This window comes from Puntigrus tetrazona, chromosome 22, assembly GCF_018831695.1.
Source record: "Puntigrus tetrazona isolate hp1 chromosome 22, ASM1883169v1, whole genome shotgun sequence".
NCBI classification, from domain to species: Eukaryota; Metazoa; Chordata; class Actinopteri; order Cypriniformes; family Cyprinidae; genus Puntigrus; species Puntigrus tetrazona.
In genome coordinates this window covers 7,965,979-7,987,349 of record NC_056720.1, presented here as the reverse complement: position 1 = coordinate 7,987,349, position 21,371 = coordinate 7,965,979, and the positions used below count along the sequence as shown (strand labels likewise).

At 38.9% G+C, this 21,371-nt stretch overlaps 1 protein-coding gene across 3 annotated transcripts in view; it reads left to right on the top strand.

Annotated features, from left to right (window-relative positions):
* Positions 1-17,005, top strand: part of elfn2a (extracellular leucine-rich repeat and fibronectin type III domain containing 2a) — a 95,346-nt gene extending 78,341 nt beyond the window's left edge. For all 3 annotated transcript variants that reach the window (XM_043222227.1, XM_043222226.1, XM_043222225.1), the window contains one exon: positions 9,684-17,005. In XM_043222227.1, coding sequence (XP_043078162.1) covers positions 9,994-12,789 — 2,796 coding nt within the window. In that variant the 5' untranslated portion in view covers positions 9,684-9,993 and the 3' untranslated portion in view covers positions 12,790-17,005. The remainder of the gene's footprint in view (positions 1-9,683) is intronic.
* The last annotated feature ends 4,366 nt before the right edge of the window (positions 17,006-21,371 follow it).

The following is a 21,371-nucleotide window of genomic DNA, read 5'->3' as shown; positions in this document are numbered from 1 at the left end:
CAGTATTTTAGCACTAAGTCGGGTTTATTTTGGTCTTGTTTATATACATTGCAGCCAGAGTATGCAAATAACGCAATTAGCGGCGTAGCTGGGGTAGAAAATAAAGAATAGAAAACTGTAAAATCCTCCATTATTAAACCTATTAAAGGAACGGTTCATCTAAAAATTAGGCAAAATTTGACATGTTAAACTCATTTGACTTCCTTGTATCTGTGAAGCACAAAAGGAGATATTTAAATACTTTTTTTTTCATGCAAATGCAGAGCTTGTAAGCTTCAAAAAAATAGTTATAATCTTCATTTAGTTTTAGAAGTCAATGAATGACGAGAACAAATGTGACTTGACACTGCATATACTCAGAAGTGGCTTCTTTTTTAGACGAAGGCATGGGTGTAAGTCACTGGTATTGTCATACAGAGGTGAAGACGACAGCCATGTAAATAATAAGCATTGCTGTGACTGATGGCCTCTATTTTGACACTCTTTGATCATTCACTCACCTATTCTTTACCTGCTCGATTTTTTTTTTGCTGATTTTTATTCATGAGACTGTTTGAGTTTCAGTAGATCTGCGATCCAAAGCGAACATCTGTTGCGAGATGATTTTATCTTTGTGAGTGAAGGCGGAAAATGATCAGTGATGGATTTCGGAGAGGTGTAATTTTATAAACAGTTGATTGATTTATCCGCTGACAAGGTGACGTGTCGCAAAGGATCATGGGATGCGCAGAGATATTCATCGTGAGCTGCCGTTTAAGGGAAAACCTCTGCTGTTGCTGACAAGTTGTATGGTTTGAAAGTGTTTGCTAGTTTTTCCTGCTCAATGAATATTAGATTTTTTTGACATCACGTCAAAAGTAAAGGTTTACTCTAAAATGAACATTTGCATCAAATTTATTTATCCTCAGGCTAAACGAGATGTAGAGTAATTGGTTTCTTCACTGAACTGGTTTGAAGAAATTTAGCATTACGTTACTTACTAACTTATTTATTTCTCTGCAGTGAATGGGTGCCGTCAGAATAGTAGCCCAAAGAGCTGATACAAACAATATTCCAGTCCATCAATCAACATCTTGTAAAGCCAAAATTTGTAAGAAACAATTTCATCATTATAGCTTTTTTTTTTTTTTTTTTTATTTCAGTTTTTATCAGCTGTTTTTGACATCATTCTGATAAATTATATAATGCTAAGATTCTTAATAATGCTAAAAACTCATGGCTTTAAGGTGAGTATATTTTCTTTTTTGGGCTGAAATATTCTTTTATATATATTAAAAAAAAAAAAAAACGTGCTTTCGTGCTCCATGGAAGAAAACCTATAAAGTATTTGGTTTTGTGAACGCTAAAGGAAAAAAATCCAGCATGCCAATTTACTCTTGAATGTTCAGATTCTTCATAAATATTTAATGCGTATAGTAGCAAATAAAAAGCTGAAGTTAAAAATAAAAAGTGATGAACAGAATTTTAATAAGCTCATAGAGCGCAAAAAGCAACAGCTCTGTGGGTCTGCAGCTCTAAAATCTGGTCGCATTAACATGTTAGCTTCGAAGCAATGCGACTTGCTGGAGAACACATGTTGACTGTCACCAAGAGTCAGCGCTTCGTTGCAGATTCACAGCAACTCCAGAGGATTGCCTCCCTTCCTCGGGCTAGCATATGGGTTTTTCTTGTAAGAGCATGTTGCGTTTTTTTTGTCTATTTAGTGATTTTAATCTCCCCGTATGGTATGCCACAAAACTTGAATTTTTCGGTCAACTCAGCTGACCAACAAATGAACAAATGAGCATGTGGAATTTATTTTTACCCTCACATGAAACTCCTAATTTAAGGAGTTCGCAAAACTTGACCGAACAACGGTAAACACCTTTTACGGGCTAACTTCGCCACGTTCACAGCGCCCCCTGGAGCACGTTTGGGATAACTTTGGCTTAAGTCTACACCGGTACAGCCTCATGAATCACTTGTTCTGGCGTTCAAACCTACAGCCTTTCCACTCTAGGTCTTTAATTACTAAGCCACGCCACCGCACAAATTAGTATCGAACAACCACAATTTGCAGTCGTCAGGTATATTGGCTGTTTCAACATAGTCTACAGCCGCTGCCAAGCAGCTTCAGCCAAATTTATAGTGGCTCAACTAGTATGGACAGAAATGCAAGCCCGGCAAGGATATAGAGCTCAAAGTGGATCAGGAATCTTGCGGGCGGCAGATAACCTTCACGGAACGCTTCCTCTTTGCCGGTCCTGCCTCTCCGAGTCCCAATGTTTTGTTAGCCTGTCTCATGGGAAGGGTGGATGAAACATGACAAGACTATCTGCGCCCAGCACAAATGAGCGCATCAGCCCTTCCAACGCAGCCTTTGGCCAAACATGACCTACATCCTGTCTGCTGTGTGCAGAAACTGTGTGTTTATGCACGTGTAGAACTTGTGTTCTTTGCGTTCTCACTTCTATTTTTTCTTTTTTGTGAACACGTTGCGGGTTTGGTGAGATCTACTGGACGTCAGCTGACTTCGATTTGCGGATTGAAATGCAGACAGATGTTTGAATCACACAGGGGTAGCTGTAATACATGTCACATTTTTTGTTTCTTTTAGTCAATTTTTGGGCTTGTGGTGAAAATAGGCTTTAAATTATGTAATAGTTTTGCCATATATATACTTGTTCAAATGAAGTCCTTGCATATTACTAATTTAAAAACAAGTTTTAATATATTTACAGTAGGAAATTTACTAAATATATTTGATTCATTTAATACAAATATGACATGTTTGGATTAGTTAATTATCCCATTAACAAACACTTTTAGTTCCTGACTAGTTCAGTTTCTGACAAATAGTTCTTTGACTTTAATTTGGATTAGTTGAAAAAAAAAATAATAATAATGGGTAATGTTTTGTTGATACCTTGTGGGCAGATTTTTTTTTACTCTTATTTGGTTATAAAATCATAGTTAATTGGTTAATTATTGTCATTATGCATGTTTTTGTGTTATCATTTTTGTCCTTGATGAAAGAATGATAATTAGCTACAATATTTTTTTTTAGTAAATAATTTGTCTGACAAGATTAACATCGCATCCATAAACACATTTTCATACTTTTATATATCACACACACAGCGTAGCTACAGTAGCTAAAGCATTTGAGGTAAAGTGCTTGCACTGCTCTACTCTAGCTTACTTAAAAAAGTTACGTGGAATACCCCAAACACACTTACAGATGCTTTTGGCATCTCACAATGTCCCAAATCATGTGCGATAAAACGGTCAATTAGCGCTTGGAGTGCTTGCGATATTACCGCTTTTGTTAAATTAGGTGCGATTGAGCGCTTCACCAAGGGCCGCGCGGATGAAGCTTCCGTTTCAACGTACTTTGTCGTAAAATGGTGACTCACGCTCACTCAAGCCAGACAAGAGGCCGGTGATGAGCTGTTTTATCATCACCGACAGGTGCTTGTGCTGTATCGCTCTTTCCGGGGTAGGAGAGAAGAGGTTGAAGAGGTTTCCACAAGCCAGGGCAGAAGTACACACTTTGACTATTTATGAGACCTCACCGTTTTACCTGTCGCTTAATTACGTCAGATTCTTTCCTGCAGGGCATGATGAGTAGCTATATACAATGCATTGGATGTCAAGGACGCATTTTGGCCTGTTACTCCCGAGCAAGGATAAACATTGTATAAATGCGTAATGACTTTATATAAGCAAGGTGTTTTGTGTTTAAATCCTGACCAGTCAGCTTTCAGGACCAGAATGTTCCTTTTAATAGTGCGTTAATGTACAGTTTTACCCACCCCTAATTGTCTGTGAACTGAGTTTTAGTAATTTTCCATATTAGTCAAATGGCATGTTCCTATCTGAATAGCTGGCACTTTGATAAAATAATCTGGAGATGCTGTGGATAGCATAATTTCACACTGTAGTGTGCCGCATACGTTGATATATCACCACAGCATATGATCAGGCATGTTTCCTTCTCCATTTCTGATATATGCGGCATCAGTGGCTTTTATTACCAGACTTTACCCTCAGGGCAGAATGGGAAGAGAGGGACAGAGAGTAGAGATGTTGTATTATCACCTCTGTTACTTTAAAACGTCTGCCTCAGGGTACCTGAGAGGGTGGTCAACCAAAAAAAAGAAATTTCCTACATATGGTCATAGATCGAACATAGTATAGATATAGAAATCACAAGATATTATTTTAGAGAAACAAAAAGTATTTGATCAGGATTTGGTGCCAAATTGCTTTATTTTAGGCTGACTTTTCAGGCCTGTTAAATCTATTATCCTCCTTCATCTTTATAAACATGAAATATATATTATTTTTTGTTTCCTTTGTTGAATACCACGCACAAATGACGTTAACCGGCATATGTCCCTTATTAGCATCCACCCTTTAAATGGTGCTTTAGTTCTAGAAGTAAAGTAATACAAAAGGCCCTAATCCTTTTTGCAAATTTTGGTAACAAGGCTGCAAAAATGGCAAGTAGTTTAATTTTTTTAGGCTAAACTGCAACAGCCCTATGATGCACACTGACATTTTCTAACGTTTCAAAATATTTTTACTAAATGCTTCAGATTGACTTTTTTGTGTGTTGTTTAAAACGTACAATAAAGGTCACGCAGTGCATTTAGGCAGTCTTGGATTTTGTTAGCACTGCAAATCATTTACCAAGGGGCTAAGAAGTTCACTGACCATTTTTCTAATAAACTACTTTGAGATTTTCAGACACTTCCTTTTGTACCGTTTGTAGAAATTGCCGGGTGATAAAAGAGGCTGTGCTGAAAGGGCAACATCGCTGTGCAAAATCCCTCCTAACCCCATAGTGAATTTTAGCAATTATTTAAAATCCTCTCCCTGCACCCGCATTCTGGCAAGCAAACTGGCATAAATGTTGCTGACATACTTTATAAGATATAGAGGAAGAAGGCGAGACGTATTAAGTTGGAATATGAGGCAGAATTTAAGGGCACTTTGAAAAGCCAATCTTCTCAGTCAAGACCCGGAGGTTGAGAAGCCACTAATTATAATTCAGGAAGTTAAAGTTGCTGCCCCCTCCGGGCCCTTGGTCCCATGTAGGTCATTGGATGTCAGAGCGACAGGGCAGCGTCTGGGCATTTTGACACAGACAAATTTGTTTCTCGGCTGTTTAAATGCCCCTGTGGCTTCCCGTGTCAGTTTTGCTCTCGGGGTGAACGTAGCTCTGGCAATTCCGTGATCCCACAACCCTGAGGGGTGTTTGATGTCTCAGACGACTGCCTCAGACAAAACAACTGAATTTACTTTCTCTGAATGTGTGCTGCGTATGTAGCGCGTCGGCAGGAAAACGGCGGGGTTTTCTTTGGCGGTACGTGAAAGGGAAATCAACGCGCTCTCTGAGATTGTTTCATGTTCTTCTACTTTCTCTGTAAAGTTTTTTCACTCCAGGCAGTCTATGTTGCTGCTGTTTGGAGATAAAATTGGTATTCTAACAAGTGCTCACTGCAGTGGCTGATGGGGGGGGAGAAAAATCAAGCACTTAAAAAAACTCGAAATGGCAAATAGTGGTGATTTTCAGAATAATGCCACAGCTGGAAATAAACCGAGCAAAACCAGTGCTCACTGTGAATTTTACACATTAAAATGATCAATTATTGAACAAAAGTACTGATAGATATTAATATCATAGCTCTTTGATTTGAGACTTTCACACTGAGAGCAATTTGCAGTGACGAGACAAAGTCATTTCAAATGGCGACAAGTTGGGAATAGTTTGACTTTGGTGAAAAGTAAAATGTGTCCCCGTGGACAAAATGTAAGCTCGCCTAACTGTTTTTCCAAAAGCATCTGTTATTGGTCTAAACAAAGATAAAGCCCCGCCCCAAACTCTCACCGCCGCTTGAGTCACTGTTGCCGTGTTGGTCTATAGTCTGCTCAAACAAGCAAAGCAATAAATAAGGCTTATTGTATACATTAAAATAATAATGAGCAAGTACTGCTAGATACCGATATCATATCTGAATTACTTGAGGGGTTCACTCCGGTTTGCAGTGACAAGCCAAAGTAATTTTAAATTAGAATTGGCCGTCTGAGGAGAAAAAGTTTGACATTCCTGGTGAATGTGTAATTGCTGTCCTCCTAAATAAAATCAGACAAGTGAAGATTGTTTTCAAACATGTTTTTCGAACACATCTGCCATTGGTCATCCAAACAGCGCCACCCTAAAATCACACCATTGGTTGATTCACTGTTGCTATGCTGGGCTAGTCTGTTATAACAAACAATATTTTAAAAACTCCACAATGTTTACGCTTTATTTTTGGTACCGATTTGGTTGCTTTATAGTTGTCTCTGCAGATTAAGCTGGAGGAATAAAAATTTTAATATATAAGGCAATTACATGCTACAGCTTTAACGATCTCAACCTGCGCAGGTCAGTGCTTTTTGTTTGGTGAGTTAGCAATAACTCCTCTAGGCCACTTCAGCGTTAAAGGTCAACATATACGTACAGTGTGACAACCACATGTGTTGGGTCTCTTTTCCTTTCAAAAGAAGCGCCAGGTAAGGTGGACATTTTTAGCTTCATCTGCCTCTTTTTAAGAAAAGTGCCATTTTGTAGAAAGTTTCCCATCACTCAACATGCGTAATACTTGTTTGACCTTTGGCTAGAATAGCATTTGGCTGAAATGTTTAGTTGGTTTTTTTTGTCTGCTCTCTGCATGTAATGGTCTGAGTAAATCTGATCTCATTCGCTTTCTTGTTGTCTTTCTCCATTCACCCGAGAGGTTCATCTTTAGACTATGAAGTCTCTCTAAAGTAACTCCTAGTCTGGTCCACCTGCTTTCACAAGCTGTAATTAGCATTAGCCTCTGGTCCTAATTAAATCGCAGATACGCTGTGTGATAACTCGACGTGAGAAAACGGAAAGGGTTTTAGGTTTCCACAAAAGCCTGAAGCTTGGCAGAATAAAGGAAGAAAGAGAAGGTCTTAATTGTTTCCTTGCTGTTGCTAGCGCATGCTATTTTTGTCTTTTGAAAGGACAATAGCCATAAACTCCTAGAGTACAATGTCGCCACTAAAAGACAAGGCAGGGTAGAAATGCAGGCGCATAGCAAATACAACTTTGCATAAGCACAGATGCGTCATTTCCATTTGAACAGAGGTTTGGTTTTTGAGCTAAGTGGATTTTGAATGCAAAATGTATTTGCATCCTTGATTAATTTAAAGCTGTTAAAAAACTTTCTCCTATACCAGCAAAAAACATTTAGTTAGTCATGTGTGGCTTGATTTTTTTTCTAAAAATATCTTATCGTTGTGGCACTTAACAGTCATTTGCTTGTTAAAAAAAGTTGTTAGTTTTTTTTTGCCTCTTTTGGTCACATCTTATCTTGTCTAGTGCACAAAGTAAGCCAGTAGCACTGTAATGCCCACTCGCTCAGGAAATGCTCTGAATGGTGTTTATTGTAATTTGTTGCTTTTTCAAACCTGCTGTGATAGCAAATTTGGGAGATCTTTTAACTCTTTTTTTTTTTAACTTGTATTATTACTTTTTTTAAACCACTGGAAGCCAGATGGTCCTTCAGTGTTGTGTTTCTAGAGGTTGTTTTTAATGAAATCAACAGGGAATTATAGTTATTGTATGTGTTAAGATGCTGCTTTGAGGCCTCTGCTGTAATATTGAGGTGACCTTGCATTTGGACAGGCCTGCTCAGTGAGGAGAATAACTGGTTGAGTGTTTTCTCTAGGCATTAGTGAGTAGACTAAGTAATTAGATCTTTATCTGACGGGATCAGAGCTCAGAGAACAGAAGGATGAAAATGAGCCGATGTTACTGGGGATGAGAAGGAGGTTAAACTGCTGGCATCGAAAGCTATAAAGAGAGGAACTGCATAATGTATATGGTTGATTTGGGGATAGTTGTCACAAGGAGAAGTTGTAACTATACAGTAATTATAAAGCTTTGAATCAAAAGTCCATTTAAAATGGAATTTACCATTTAGCTTAAAGCTTTTTCAGTGGGTCTTCGCTGTGATATCTTTTAAAATTCTGGTTAATAACGATGTAAATATTCAATGTCTTTAATTGCATGTCAACATTTAATACTTACGCCTGGAATTTTGAAAACCCTAAGCAAGCACCACAACTTTACCATTCTTTGCTTATCCCAGTGCATTGTGGGATATTAACATTTAATAGTTTGAAAGTGTTTGAGATATTCCACTGGGTATAATATATTTTGTTGGTTTAATGTGCAACAATCATCTGACATATTGAAGTTACATTATGCAGCCGGTGTAGGATAACTTTCACAATTACGGCTGTTCAAGTAGCGCTATGTAAAGCTTTTTTCTCGTCAACGGGGTAATTAATACTCCCTTTAGAATTACATCTCTTCACATTCAATTTGCATAAAAGTCTTCCACGTTATTTGCATGCACTGCACGTTTCCCTTGACATAACCAACATGTTTACACGCATACATTCATAGCCATACAAACACACCCAGTTGCCTACAAACATTCCTATCGCATTTTCTTGGGTGTAATTTATATTTGTGCGTATTTAATGAGGCTGATGTAAACGCGTTTTGAAACTCCTTACCTAATGTCGTTTCTGCAGAGATGAAAAGACCAGCGCACACATTTAAGTCTTGAGGGACTGAAAGATTGACAGTTACGAGAGTATGCCATGGTTATGACACACTCGGAGGGTCAGTGGTAAATCAGCTGACGTCAGTTGAGGAATTGAATTGTCAATTTCAATCTTGAGCTTGGTCACCAGGGGAAACTGGTTCTCTGTTTCCGTGAGGGCTTTAGGAATGAGAAGTGACTATCGTAAAATTGGATGCTTGCATTCTAGACTAAATGGCGGTGCGGTGTGGCTCGGGTTTTATTATGCACAATTTCATGACAATATTTGTAGTCTAATGTAAAGGATTATTAAAATTTTGTTCTGTGTGATTTAATTCAAAGCATGAATTAAACATTTCGTGAGTGGTGTCTCAGTACACATGCAGTCTAAAGAAATGGATAAATTAGGCCGGGTTGAGCATTCTGTGATTTATTAAAAAACTAACCTGGGGCTTGATATCTGTAGTGTTAAGCTGCTATAAAGATCCAACATATACCACATTGCAAGTAAAGTTTTGTAATGTATTTAATTCATAACACTTAGAGTTGTTGGGACAATACTGGTATTGTGGTATTTTGTACACCTAAACTAAAAAAAAAGTAACTCGCATGCACATATAATCATGTACACCCACATTGCTGTTTTGTTAAGCCACTTTTGCTGTGCTACCAAGATGTTTTATGCATTTTATAACCAATGAATCCAACTTTTTTTTTTCTGCAAAAGAGTGACATGTAGAATTGTGTTGTTTGGATAATGGTAATCCTAAATGAATCCTCAGAGGCACTGTAAAAACTCAGTGACTTACAAAGACTAATGGCTGTTTTACATTCTGGTCCCCAATTATGCTGTCATTTATGCTTTCTTTTAGAACAGTTTTGAGCCTTTATTGTTTAGTTGTACCAACATGGTTTTACATAATCAAACATTGTTGACTTATAAAACTAGCACAGTAAAGACAAAGTTTCATGGCTTTAGAAATTTGAATACATGAATGGTCTTCTAAACCTGGTTTTGTTTTTGTAATCATTAATTTCTCAATTTTCTCTCCCTTTTTGTCTCTTGTACAGATCCAAAGACTCACAGATTGAAAGCACTGCTCAGCGATTTAAAAGGGGAGCAGTCAAGAAGTCGAAGACCATGAGTTACAGCTGTGGCAAGCAACGCTATAAACCTATAACGCGGACTGCGTAAAATGGGGACTATGTTTGACATTATGGTTCCTGAACAGCTGTGACTGCCCTCAAGACACTTTTTACCCCCAGAACCTGTCTTTGTAATCCTATTGGCCGTCCATCTCCTGTGATCATTTTTCTTATTTTGAGCCCTAACCTCTTTCATTTCCACCTTGGTCAAAACAAATCCAGTTTTTGCTCAAAAATGGCTAGCAGGTTCAGCTTATCGTGTGCTTTTTCACCCTGCTTCCTCATCCTCTCTCTCCCTATTTTTCTCCTCCTTCATGCACCTTCTTTTGTGAGGGGTGACTGCTGGCTAATTGAAGGGGATAAAGGCTATGTGTGGCTGGCAATCTGCAGTCAGAACCAGCCTCCATATGAGACAATCCCACAGCATATTAACAACACCGTCCATGACTTGCGGCTGAATGAAAACAAGCTCAAAGCAATTTTCTTCAGCTCCCTCAGCCGATTCACCAACCTTACTGACCTCAACCTCACCAAGAATGAAATCTCCTACATTGAGGATGGTGCCTTCGCAGGACAGGCCAATCTACAGGTCTTGCAGTTGGGATATAACAAGCTAACCAACCTCACTGAGGGGATGCTGCGAGGGTTGGGTCGAATGCAGTGCCTGTATCTGCAGCATAACCTTATTGAGGTAATTGCAACCAATGCCTTCTGGGAGTGCCCAAGCCTTAGCAGTCTCGATCTTTCCTCTAATAAATTAGCAAGGCTGGATTCATCCACCTTTACTGTTTTGGGTGGACGGCTAATAGTGTGTGAACTGGCTGGAAATCCTTTCCATTGTGGCTGTGAGTTGTATGGCTTCCTTATCTGGCTAGAGGCATTTGACAATGTCACTCACACCTATGACAGGCTCCAGTGTGAGACCCCAAAAGAACTTTTTGGCTACCCTCTCCTGAGCCCTAGAGGTAATCATGGAAGAAATGCTCGTTCTATCCTGTCATCCATGTGTAAGGATGGAGTGATTGTTGGGGGCATAACAGCCCTGCCTCCTGACTTGGACTCTTCTGGGATGGGGATAGATATTTATGATCAGACGGGACCTTATCACCAGCCCACAGCTTCATCAACCACTGACCCAACATACAGCCCCACCATTAAGTTACAAATGGTTTCCCTCTCCTCTGCATCTCTCTTGGTTCAAATACCCAAGCCCTACAGTAAGATGTATATTCTAGTGCAGTATAACCACACCTTTGTGTCAGATGTCATGAACTTAAATAAAAAGAAAGAGATCGTCAAACTAAACAACCTAATGGCCCACACAAATTACACCTTTTGTGTTGCCTCCATTCGCAATTCCCAGCGGTACAATCACACTTGTTTGTATTTTGCAACTCGGGCTCCAGGGCCCGATAACTTGAGTGCAACCCCTTCTACCACCACCCATTACATTATGACCATTCTAGGCTGCCTGTTTGGGATGGTCATTGTGTTGGGCTTGGTGTACTACTGCTTACGTAGGCGTCGAATGCAGGAGGAAAAGGAAAAGTCTATTAGTGTTAAGAAAACTATCTTAGAGATGCGCTATGGGCCAGAAGCAGCTGCTGCAGCAGCCAAGGACCCTTCAGCCTTGCAGAAACTTCATGACCAGTCTCATCATCAACACCACCACGGCAAGCTGTCCCAGTCAGCATCCTCCAGCTTGGGCGTCCTTCATAGTTCAGCCAATACCACCTCTTCTCGGCTTTCTTCCCTTCCGCAAGTGGAGAAAATGGCTACAGCTTTCTCAGAAGCCATGGCCGCCAATAAGGGCAACTACATGGATGTAAGAACGTCAGCAGGAGGAGAGGAGCGAGTAAGAGATGGAGTTGTAGCAGGGTCAGGGGATGAAATCACAAGGGATGAAAATGGGATTAATGGAGGAGATGACTCTGATGATGATGGCCGAGATTCAACATCGGAGATCTCTACCATTGCCAAGGAGGTGGACAAAGTAAATCAGATTATCAATAATTGCATTGACGCACTCAAACTAGACTCTGTAGCTGTTGTGGCAGCTGCTGCAGCCACTGCAACTACAGCAGATAACACTGCCTCTCCACCACCTCCTAGTGTCCCTTCATTAGCCAGGGGGCTAATTCCACTTTCCCCTACCATCACAGAGACATGCCAGATCATGTCGTCCCCTAAAATCCGTCCTCCACCCCCTGTTCCTCTTGTTTTGCCCCTTTCTGAGCGGCCCGGCATCAGTGGAGGTGGGTTTCTCTCCCCTCCTTACAGGGACCCACCCCCAGCTACAGCATCCCGGCCGTTGCAGAGGCAACTCAGTGCAGATGCTGCAGTTGTTCCTATCAACTCTGTCAAAAATCGCTGCAGCGTTTCTTCCGGAGGCTCTGTCAAAAGTGCTCGGGTCTTCAGTCTGGATGTCCCCGATCCTCGTAGCACAGAGCCATGCAAGTACCCTGAGAAAGGTAGCCCTGTTCGGTGCGGGGAGCCCATGGAGAGGTTGCCCTTAATAGGGGTTCAGGGAGTCAGTAATGGCAGAGGAGATGGTGGCAGCGGGGGTGGAGGGGGAGCCGGTGGTGGCAGTGGTGGTTCGGGTGGGTGTGGTGTTGTGGTCGGAGGTGGGGGCAGCACAGCTCAGCAGCACCACTTGGAGGTGCACCCAGACTACCACTGCTCAGAGCACCGACACTCCTTCCCCGCCCTCTACTATGAGGGTGCCACTGACTCCCCTGCCCAGAAAGTCTCCTTTCTAAAGCCTCTCACTCGCACCAAGAAGGACACTGCCTATTCACAGCTTTCTCCCCGCCACCACAATTACTCAGGGTATTCCTCTAGCCCTGAGTACTCCTCTGAGAGCACGCTTAAAATCTGGGAGCGCTTCCGACCATACAAGAAAAGCCCCCGTGAGGAGGCCTACATAGCCGCTGGCCATGCTCTTCGAAAGAAAGTGCAGTTTGCAAAGGATGAGGATCTCCATGACATTCTGGACTACTGGAAGGGGGTGTCAGCACAGCAGAAACTGTGATACTTGCAAGAGACTTGACAACAGGAGGTGAGGTTGTGGAGAACAGAAACAATGACTCTTGAGACAGCTCGGCAGACTCCATCAGCAGGTGCTTTGGTCCCTATAGGCCACCACAGAGACAAGTGTTCTGAAAGAGACAGAATTAAGCAGGTGTTCCAAGCTCATTAAGGCATAGATAAGCAACCAACCAGAAATGCACAGGAAATGTGGCACTTAAAAAGGCAACCGATTTCAGTTTAGAATCCCTCCATTTTACCTTGTGTACCACCTATGCTCTCTTGCACTGTAGTTTGACAAGATAATAGTCTTAAATGAGGAATTAGTGGTTTTATTTTACAAATGCCTGGATATAGTCTCGAGTGACAGTGGTAACTAATGCTTGTCAAGATGATTGTTTTACAATGTTAATTAGTAAGAGGGGAAAAAAAAGAAAAGTGAGTTTCGCTTTGCTGAAGCCACAGGTCAAAACATGGATACCCTGTTCACACCCATTCCCTAATGTTTGTTCAAGCAAAGCATACTCATTGATTTGAGACACCTACTCATATTTTACACAGCATGTGTGGGACAAAGTTAGCAAACCAGAGGCAGCAATTTGGACATGCTTTGTATTTAAGTGTGGAAATTCGATAAAACAGTGTAAATTTCTTTTTGGCATTTGTTTGTGGAAAAACCAGCCTCAAAGACATTTTTCTGTTCATTTGTAGATACTTCAGACAGTTTTTATTTCTTTCTAAAAACAGAAAGAGCAAAATGGGATTTAAGAATGGAAGCTTTGTCTGTTTGGTTTTAAAAGTGGCAGCTAGATATAGACACCAATGTTGTAATAGGCTGACATACACAAGGTTACCATTATGTATTAAATATTGAGGCATGTTACACAAAGGGTTTGCTTTGTTTAGCCTATTGGGAGGCAAAATGCCAAAGCTTTACTCAATGACACACTTTCACAAAATGGCAAACCTAATTTGGAAGCTATAATTTCATGAAATGTTAAATATATAATTTCAGAATAACAGTCATACTGGCGTTTGAGTAAAAGTTTTCAATGGCCCGTTAAGCTTCTGACAGGCACAGAAATCCTTGAACAGGCTTCACATATGTAAAATGCTTATTTTTTTTACCACCATTGATTCCACAGAATCCAATGCCATATTTGCATTTCAATTATTATTTGGTCAGGTCTACTTTTATTCAATACCGTAGTAGCTCTGCTGTTATTTCTCCCTATTGATCTGGCCTTCTTTTTCCTGTTAAAGCCCACTCCTCCTGACCTAATGTCGGTTATGGTCAAACTAGGGATGGTATGAAACAAATTCAATTATTTCTCACATCTCATTTTTTAAGACCTTGTTATTGTCCTCACATGGAAAATTAATTAGTAATTTGCAGCAGAGGAGTCAAGAGGTCACAGAGGTGCTAATATTATTAACACTGCCAGATTGGAGAAGTGATTGAAATTAATCTCGCCCTTTCCGGTCAGGTCATCACCCAGAATGCATCCCTGGAGTTTTGATGATTCGCCGGTGGCAATGAAAGGCAAGCTGCAGCTCTTCTTCTTTAGAGCAATTCATTGGCTTAAAAATAGTCCTTAAGCACTACGAAAATAGGCAAGGGTATTTTTTGATGAAAAACATCAAGGCATTTGTTTTGTCTAATAAATGCAGATTATGGTTGACATGCACTGGGTTTTCTCACCATTGAGTGCACACGTCATTAGAATCCAGCCTGTATATGGAAACTGATCTTAATTTTACAGGTTCAGTTGGCTATTGGTGAAAATTATAAACTCTCAGCATGTATCAGTAATGTCACAATCATCCTTCAGGGGTCAAAATCAATGCTCTGTAATTCAAAGGTTTGCCTTGTGAGCCATTTTACTAAAACCTCTCACGAGGAATTCCAGGTTGCAGTCAAAGTCTAATAAGATAAGATGAACATTGGCTACCCTGTAAAGAAAGAAGCTATATTAAAGCTTAAGCTAATGTTTTATGTGTGTCTGTATAAAATAGTGTGAAAATTGAACCGTATATGAACAAAGTATACATGGATTGATATGACAAACATAGCAAGAGCTTGCGACAAAACGACAAACCCACACATGCATATATTCTACCATCATTAGCTTTCCTGAAATCTCATTTATTCCCATTTAAGACTCCAAAAGTTAGTTGTTTTTTTTTCTTGCCCCAACTATTTTCCTAAATTCAGTTAGGAGATGAATTTTCTAAACAGCCTCAAGGCTTGCGTTATTGCACTGTGGTTGGGAGATACCAAGCTAAGACAATTGGAGATAAATTATTATGCTCTTGGAATGTTTTAAGTATATTGTTGGCATATGGGAATGACAGCTATTTGTGGTTTGATTCCCTGCTGATAAGTTGTTTCTTTGGTAACTTATGTGCGTGTGGTCTTAAAGATATACAATGTTGATCAGATGTAACTGATGGATGACTGTGAAAACTGTGACAAACACAACCAACATGAGAACAATCTATACTAACAATGGTTACATACAGTATATGTACAAGTAGTATTAGATTTCCAATGGGTATGTCCAGTGAAAACAAAATCGCTGTATGTGTACACGTACACACAAACACTCACACACATGTACACAAAGGCATATGCAGAGTCTACAATCTACACATAATGTATAAGTTTACAGACACATAGTCTTAAAAGTGCCCTCTTGGCACTAAAACAAAGAGCGAACTATTTTAAAGGACGGTGCCAAACATTTGTAAGATTGTAACTGTTATTTATTTGTCAAAGTAACTGCATTGTTTTATGATTGAAATGTCATTGTTGTAGTTGGCGTTTATTTAATGTGATTTTACATTTCAGAGGACACTATATAATAACATAATGGTTTCGTTTTTGTCTGCCAGAATGCCTTCCTGATCAGGTGTACTCGAGGCCAAAATCCAGATGCGTTTGTATAATTTTGATGTGGATTGTGCTTTGATTGATTCCCAGTTATATTATGTAGCTTAATGCATCCAAATTAATGGATAATTCACATCAGGGCTGCATTGATTTGCATGAAAAAGATATTTAGCAGGTTTCCTACAGGCTCGAGCATTTAGAATTTACTAGAAATACCTCAGGAAAAAAAAAAAAAAGTAGTTTTGCTCACATAAATGGCACTTTAACTCCCACAACACTGGTGAGTAAAGTTCCCTTCTCTATACGGTTTTACCGAGAACCATAGTTTCAACAATTTCCGTCCTCCCACTAATAAAGTTTTAAGCAGCGAAAGACTTACGGCCCACAATTCTCTGGACTCCTACCATCTTGTCCATGGAGATAATAAGCCTTTCAAAACCTACCATTGTCCTCTGATGCACTTGTCAAATTTAGTTGCATGTTCAGAGTGTGATGAATCCTTTTTTTCTTTTTTTCCTTCCCTTTTTTTCCCTGCTAATGTATTGTGCCAGCAATTTCTCTTTCATATCTCTATTCCTCATGCTCCAGCTGAGTGTTCGTGCTTATGCTCCTGAAGCCTTCATGAAATGAATTTGGTGTGCGGTTAAAACACAGAAAGGTTTTCTTGTTTTAATGAGCTGTACGTACTTTCAACTGCTTTAATCAGGCCAGGCCCCCGCAAGACCCCTGATTAGTCACCAGAACAAGGAATAAAATGTCATTCGCACTCTCCATGGCACCACTCCGGGTTTAATGCAAAAAGATTCGAATCGCCGAGCATTCCCAACCCCCTTATCTTGAGATGGGTATTAACTCAGCAGGTTAACCAAGACCTTAGAGAAGAACCCGCTGTGATTGAGGCTCGAGTTTTGCGTGCCTTTCAGTCAAACAATTTTTGAGTAATAAGGGAGCCGAGCTTGGGGAAGACAGCAAATTTAAGCGAGCGATGAATCGGCACGCATTATTAGTATAGCTTCTGTAATAAGGTCAAGTTTGATGTACATTACTAATTCAATTGCTTTCATGGCAGCTTTGCATAATTTAGTTTTCCGTTTTGTATAGGTTCGCAAACTTCCTTGTTTTATGTTTAAACTGTTTAAAGTTACCATGAAAAATGCACTCTTTTGGTGCTTGATGTATACGTTCTTCCATCTTCTTTTAGTTAATTCCTACTTTCCAAGTAATTCATTGTCAAACCATTAATCACATCTAAAATAAAGGTTTTTGTTTACATAATATATGTGTGTGTGTGTACTGTGTATATATATTGTGTGTGTGTGTCTGTAAACCAAAATATTGGCTTATATATATATATATATATATATATATATATATATATATATATATATATATATATATATATATATATATATAAAAATGCTAGAAATATATACGTTTTTTTTTAAATATGTACTGTATGAACGTGTTTATATATGCATAATATGCACAGTACACACATATGTAAGCAAAAACCTTTATTTTGGATGTGATCAATTGCAGTTAGTCCTTTTACAGCACTAGTTTAAAGTTAACATACGACACGTCTACAGCAAAATGTCAAGTAAAGGTAGATGTATCAAGAAGCACTTGAAGGTGAACTTGACCTTCAGTGTCTACAAATCCAAAAGTCTTCTCAGAGCTTTTCAAGAAGTCAGGCTTCATATTCTGGTATGTATCATCCACTTTTTCCAATTCAAACAATTCCCGGTACACAGGAAAAATTGTTTGACTATCCTGTCACGGCAAATTAGAGAAATTCTAGGGGTTTTGAATGCTGTTTCATGATGATTATATAGCAGAATTAAGTTAGCACAGTCTACAATAGCCTGAAGGCACTAGAGTAACTTAAGTTTGAATAGCAAGCACTACTCCATCTATCCAAATTCTGAAGGTTAAGTCCTACGAACATCTCCACACTTCCTGTAGGACAGGCAATGTCTAGAAGTATGGCAGGAAGATAATGCTGCCACCTTCATACCGTGAGGGTCAAGCTAAGGTTGAGGGCTACACTCGGCAAACAGTCCACGGGTTTTGTTTTGTTTTTTTTGAGCGAAAACAGACAAAAAGAATAAACGGCAAAAAATGTGGTTCAAGGCACGGCTCAGCCCAATTCATTTTTAATGCGCCTCAAACTACCCTGAGTCTTGTAAGTTCTGTCAGGTTGCGAAAGGTTCTGTTATATACACTTTTAATGCATATGTAGTGGGTAAGTCATCGTGTGTGAAGAAAAGGTCTACAGGGGGTCTTTTGAAAATGGAGTTTGTAATGCTTTTCACCCTAAGCAGGGATTTAATTACCCCTATATGCCAAAGCTGAGGGACTGCTGCTTTTTATCATGCCGTGAAAAGATTAAAATGTCCCTCAATAGGTTTTCTTTTCTATCCGTTTTGTTATTAGCTGTCAAGCATGGCGGACTGTTAGACAGATACATTAGTTTACAGCATCTCAGCTTTGTTGAGAAAATATGCCATTCAATTTCATATTTGCAGCCCCTTGGAGTAATAATAAATACAGTTTATTTTTGCGGGTTGCATTGATCAGTCCGGATAGGCAGCGATATCGGCCAAAGGCGCATTTACGTCCTCACTCATGTGTTAGATGCGTCCATTGCTTGTTTAACCAGGCAATCAATCTTTTCGTGATGACCATAGGGGCATCTGATTTTTTTTTTTTTTTTTTTTTATTCATACAATTCAAAAACACCTCACAGCATTTTCCGACCCCTTTGAGGTTTCTTGGGTATAGATGGTGTGGATATTTCATTCAGAGTTGAGTGAAATGCTTCGATAGTTGCGAAAAAAAAAAAAAAACAGCGAATGCGCAACAGGAAAAGAGACTCGTTTTTCACTCATATCCTGCCATATGTGCACAATACTGCTTTGCACGATCACTAAATTGAGGGCCTCCGGATATCGCAATGAGAATGACTTTTATACATGTGCAGCGTATGAGTTTGAGGAAGAGCGATAAATGTGGGAAAAAAAAAAAAAAGTTCAAAAGTGGTTTGTTTCGACCTCCGGGCGTGATGTTCTATTTAGAAACATGCAAAGTGGATGTGCCACACTAGAGTGAGTGAGGGGGGGAAAAAGAGAGAACACAATGTGATATTCACTTGAAAAGGAAGAGGAGGAAAACACAAATCCTCTTAAAGGAGGGGACATGGTTTTGCTCTTTGATTTTCCTCTCACTTTAAAAGTCAGCTCAAAAAGGCGTTTGCGAACCATGTTACTAGTGTTACGGTGCAGGTTTTTAAGTGATACTGGATATTCGGCGAGATCACAGTATAGTGTGGGGTATGATTTTATCCATTGGGAAATGTTCGAATGGTGGAAATTGTCTCCATATTAAAGATGGGAGGGGTTGGAAAATAAGAGGACTTAAATGTCGGATGAATATGAATAAAGAAGAAATATTTTGTTGAAAGTTTAGTAAGTGGTCTGTTTGGAATGAGGGAGCAGATACTTACAAACCTTTGCATTACATAAAAAACACATTTCGTTTACAACTGCATTTTGGATTTGTGCTGAAGTGCACAAATAAAAAAAAATAATAATTTATGATATACTTTTGGGTAGCTGACATCTAAACTATTAACTAATTATCTATTATTTTATTCATTTTTCTTTATTTTTTTTTCTACACTACCATTCAAAGGATTGAGGTCAGTAAGACCTTCTATTATTGTTAATAATAATATTTATTTATTAATATTGTAGTACTGTAGAGGATGCATAAAATTAATCAAATATGGCATTTAAGACTTTTAACAGAAAAATTTTCAACATTGATGATAATCAAAAAGTTATTACTATAAATGCATGTAAATGTTAAAATATATGCTTTGTATCTTATGTATATGTGTGTGTATGTATACTATATATATATATAAACATAAAGCATATATTTTAACATTTACATGCATTTGGATATATATTCATATAAATTATACCTAAATATATTTCAATATATAAACATCATATATTTTTCCTAAATATATACATGCACGTGTGTATTTATATATACAAAAAAATATATACACAGTACACACACACATACAAAAACTCTTATTCTAAATTTGATTAATCTATTTGCAGCACTTTAAAATATATTACAACAAAAAATCTATTATATTTCACAATATTACCGTTTTAACTGTATTTTTGATTAAATAAATGCAGAATTGGTACGTTTAAGAAACCTAGTGACCCTAAACTTTTGAACAGTAGCGTAACTTTATGTTAATAACCTTTTATGTAAATGGTTGAAATTTCAATCCGAATGTGTTGGATTTTCGAGCCAAGTGTATGCAGCTGTGCTTCAATTGCTTTGCCCTTTCTGCTAGTATGCCTTGCTCTGACCTCCATCGGGTTTAGTTCTGTTTATTAAGTTCTTTTATTTTGATTTGAGTTGATGAATTCAGACAGGGCTATAAGAGTATGCGCTAATGCAGACTCAAGGACAGCTCTGCTGCTGTCAGTACATAGTAGATAAGACCTCTAAATGAGGCCTTTTATGTCCACTATTTCTAAAACCCCACTGATGGTTTAGTGCCACTCCATATTGTAAGTAATGAATTTAAAATGGACCCTATTTACATTTTTTCAAAAAATGGCCATGCTCAAATCTTCAGTGAACCTCCATGAACCTCTTTAAAGATCACTACCAAAGTCATTAGCTTGCTTATGTCAAATAGCCAAGTTACTGGAATAATCTCAATGTTACTTTAATGCGGATAGATAACCTGTCCGTTTTTTGTCAATTCAGAGCCTTTTAGCTGTTAATACTTTCTTGCAAAAAAAAAAATGAAATCCCAGTCATCTTAAATTGACCACTAATAATGCTGCTTCTGGTTTAATTCCAGCCATATAGTCCTTGCTAGTTTTTTTTTAGCTCAGTCTTTTCTCTCAGCGCTTGGTTGAAAAAAACATTCCCAAATGAAGAGGATAATCCAGCTCCAAAATAAAAGAGCCTAGTTGGCCTAGTTGGCGCTCCCGACCCATTTTCAAAAGCTTTTGATTGGGGAATCAGGCATAGGAGCTAGCACCACATCAGCTAGCCTAGCCATGGTGGTGCTATCAGTTTCCAGTAATAGCTTTTAATGAGGTTTGAAAAGGCCAACAAACAAAGCTGCTAACAAAGCACTTAGCATCACGCTAAAGATTCTCTGTAGATAGAGATGTTCGTTGCCTGTAAGTGTGAGGATTAGCATGCTAGCTTATGAAATGTGTACTTCGTTTATTTTGTGTGTGGCATGGTTTTGCATATGCTAAGTGAGTGACTAGCAATCAGGCAACTCATTTTCCTCAGTTCGCATTCGACGGTCATCCGAAGAGAGGGTAATTTTACATAGCAGCGTGTTTTCAGCCTCTTGCCGGGTGTGATATTCAGAACGTGTCTAATTCCAGCGGTCTCTAAATGAGTCTACGGCCAGCATGTGGGATCTTGTGCTCTCTGCATGCATAATATGCTGCAGATAATCATCTTGGAGTTAGCGCAGCATAGAGATCTGTTGGCGACAGATTGTTGGCGCTGTATTGATTGAAACTAACAGATACCGTGATGCATTTTCCCATTTTCACCTTTTTAATTTGATTTATGTGATGTTGCAAATTCCTTCTCTTGATCTTAAACACTGAAAGTTAATAAAAACCAGT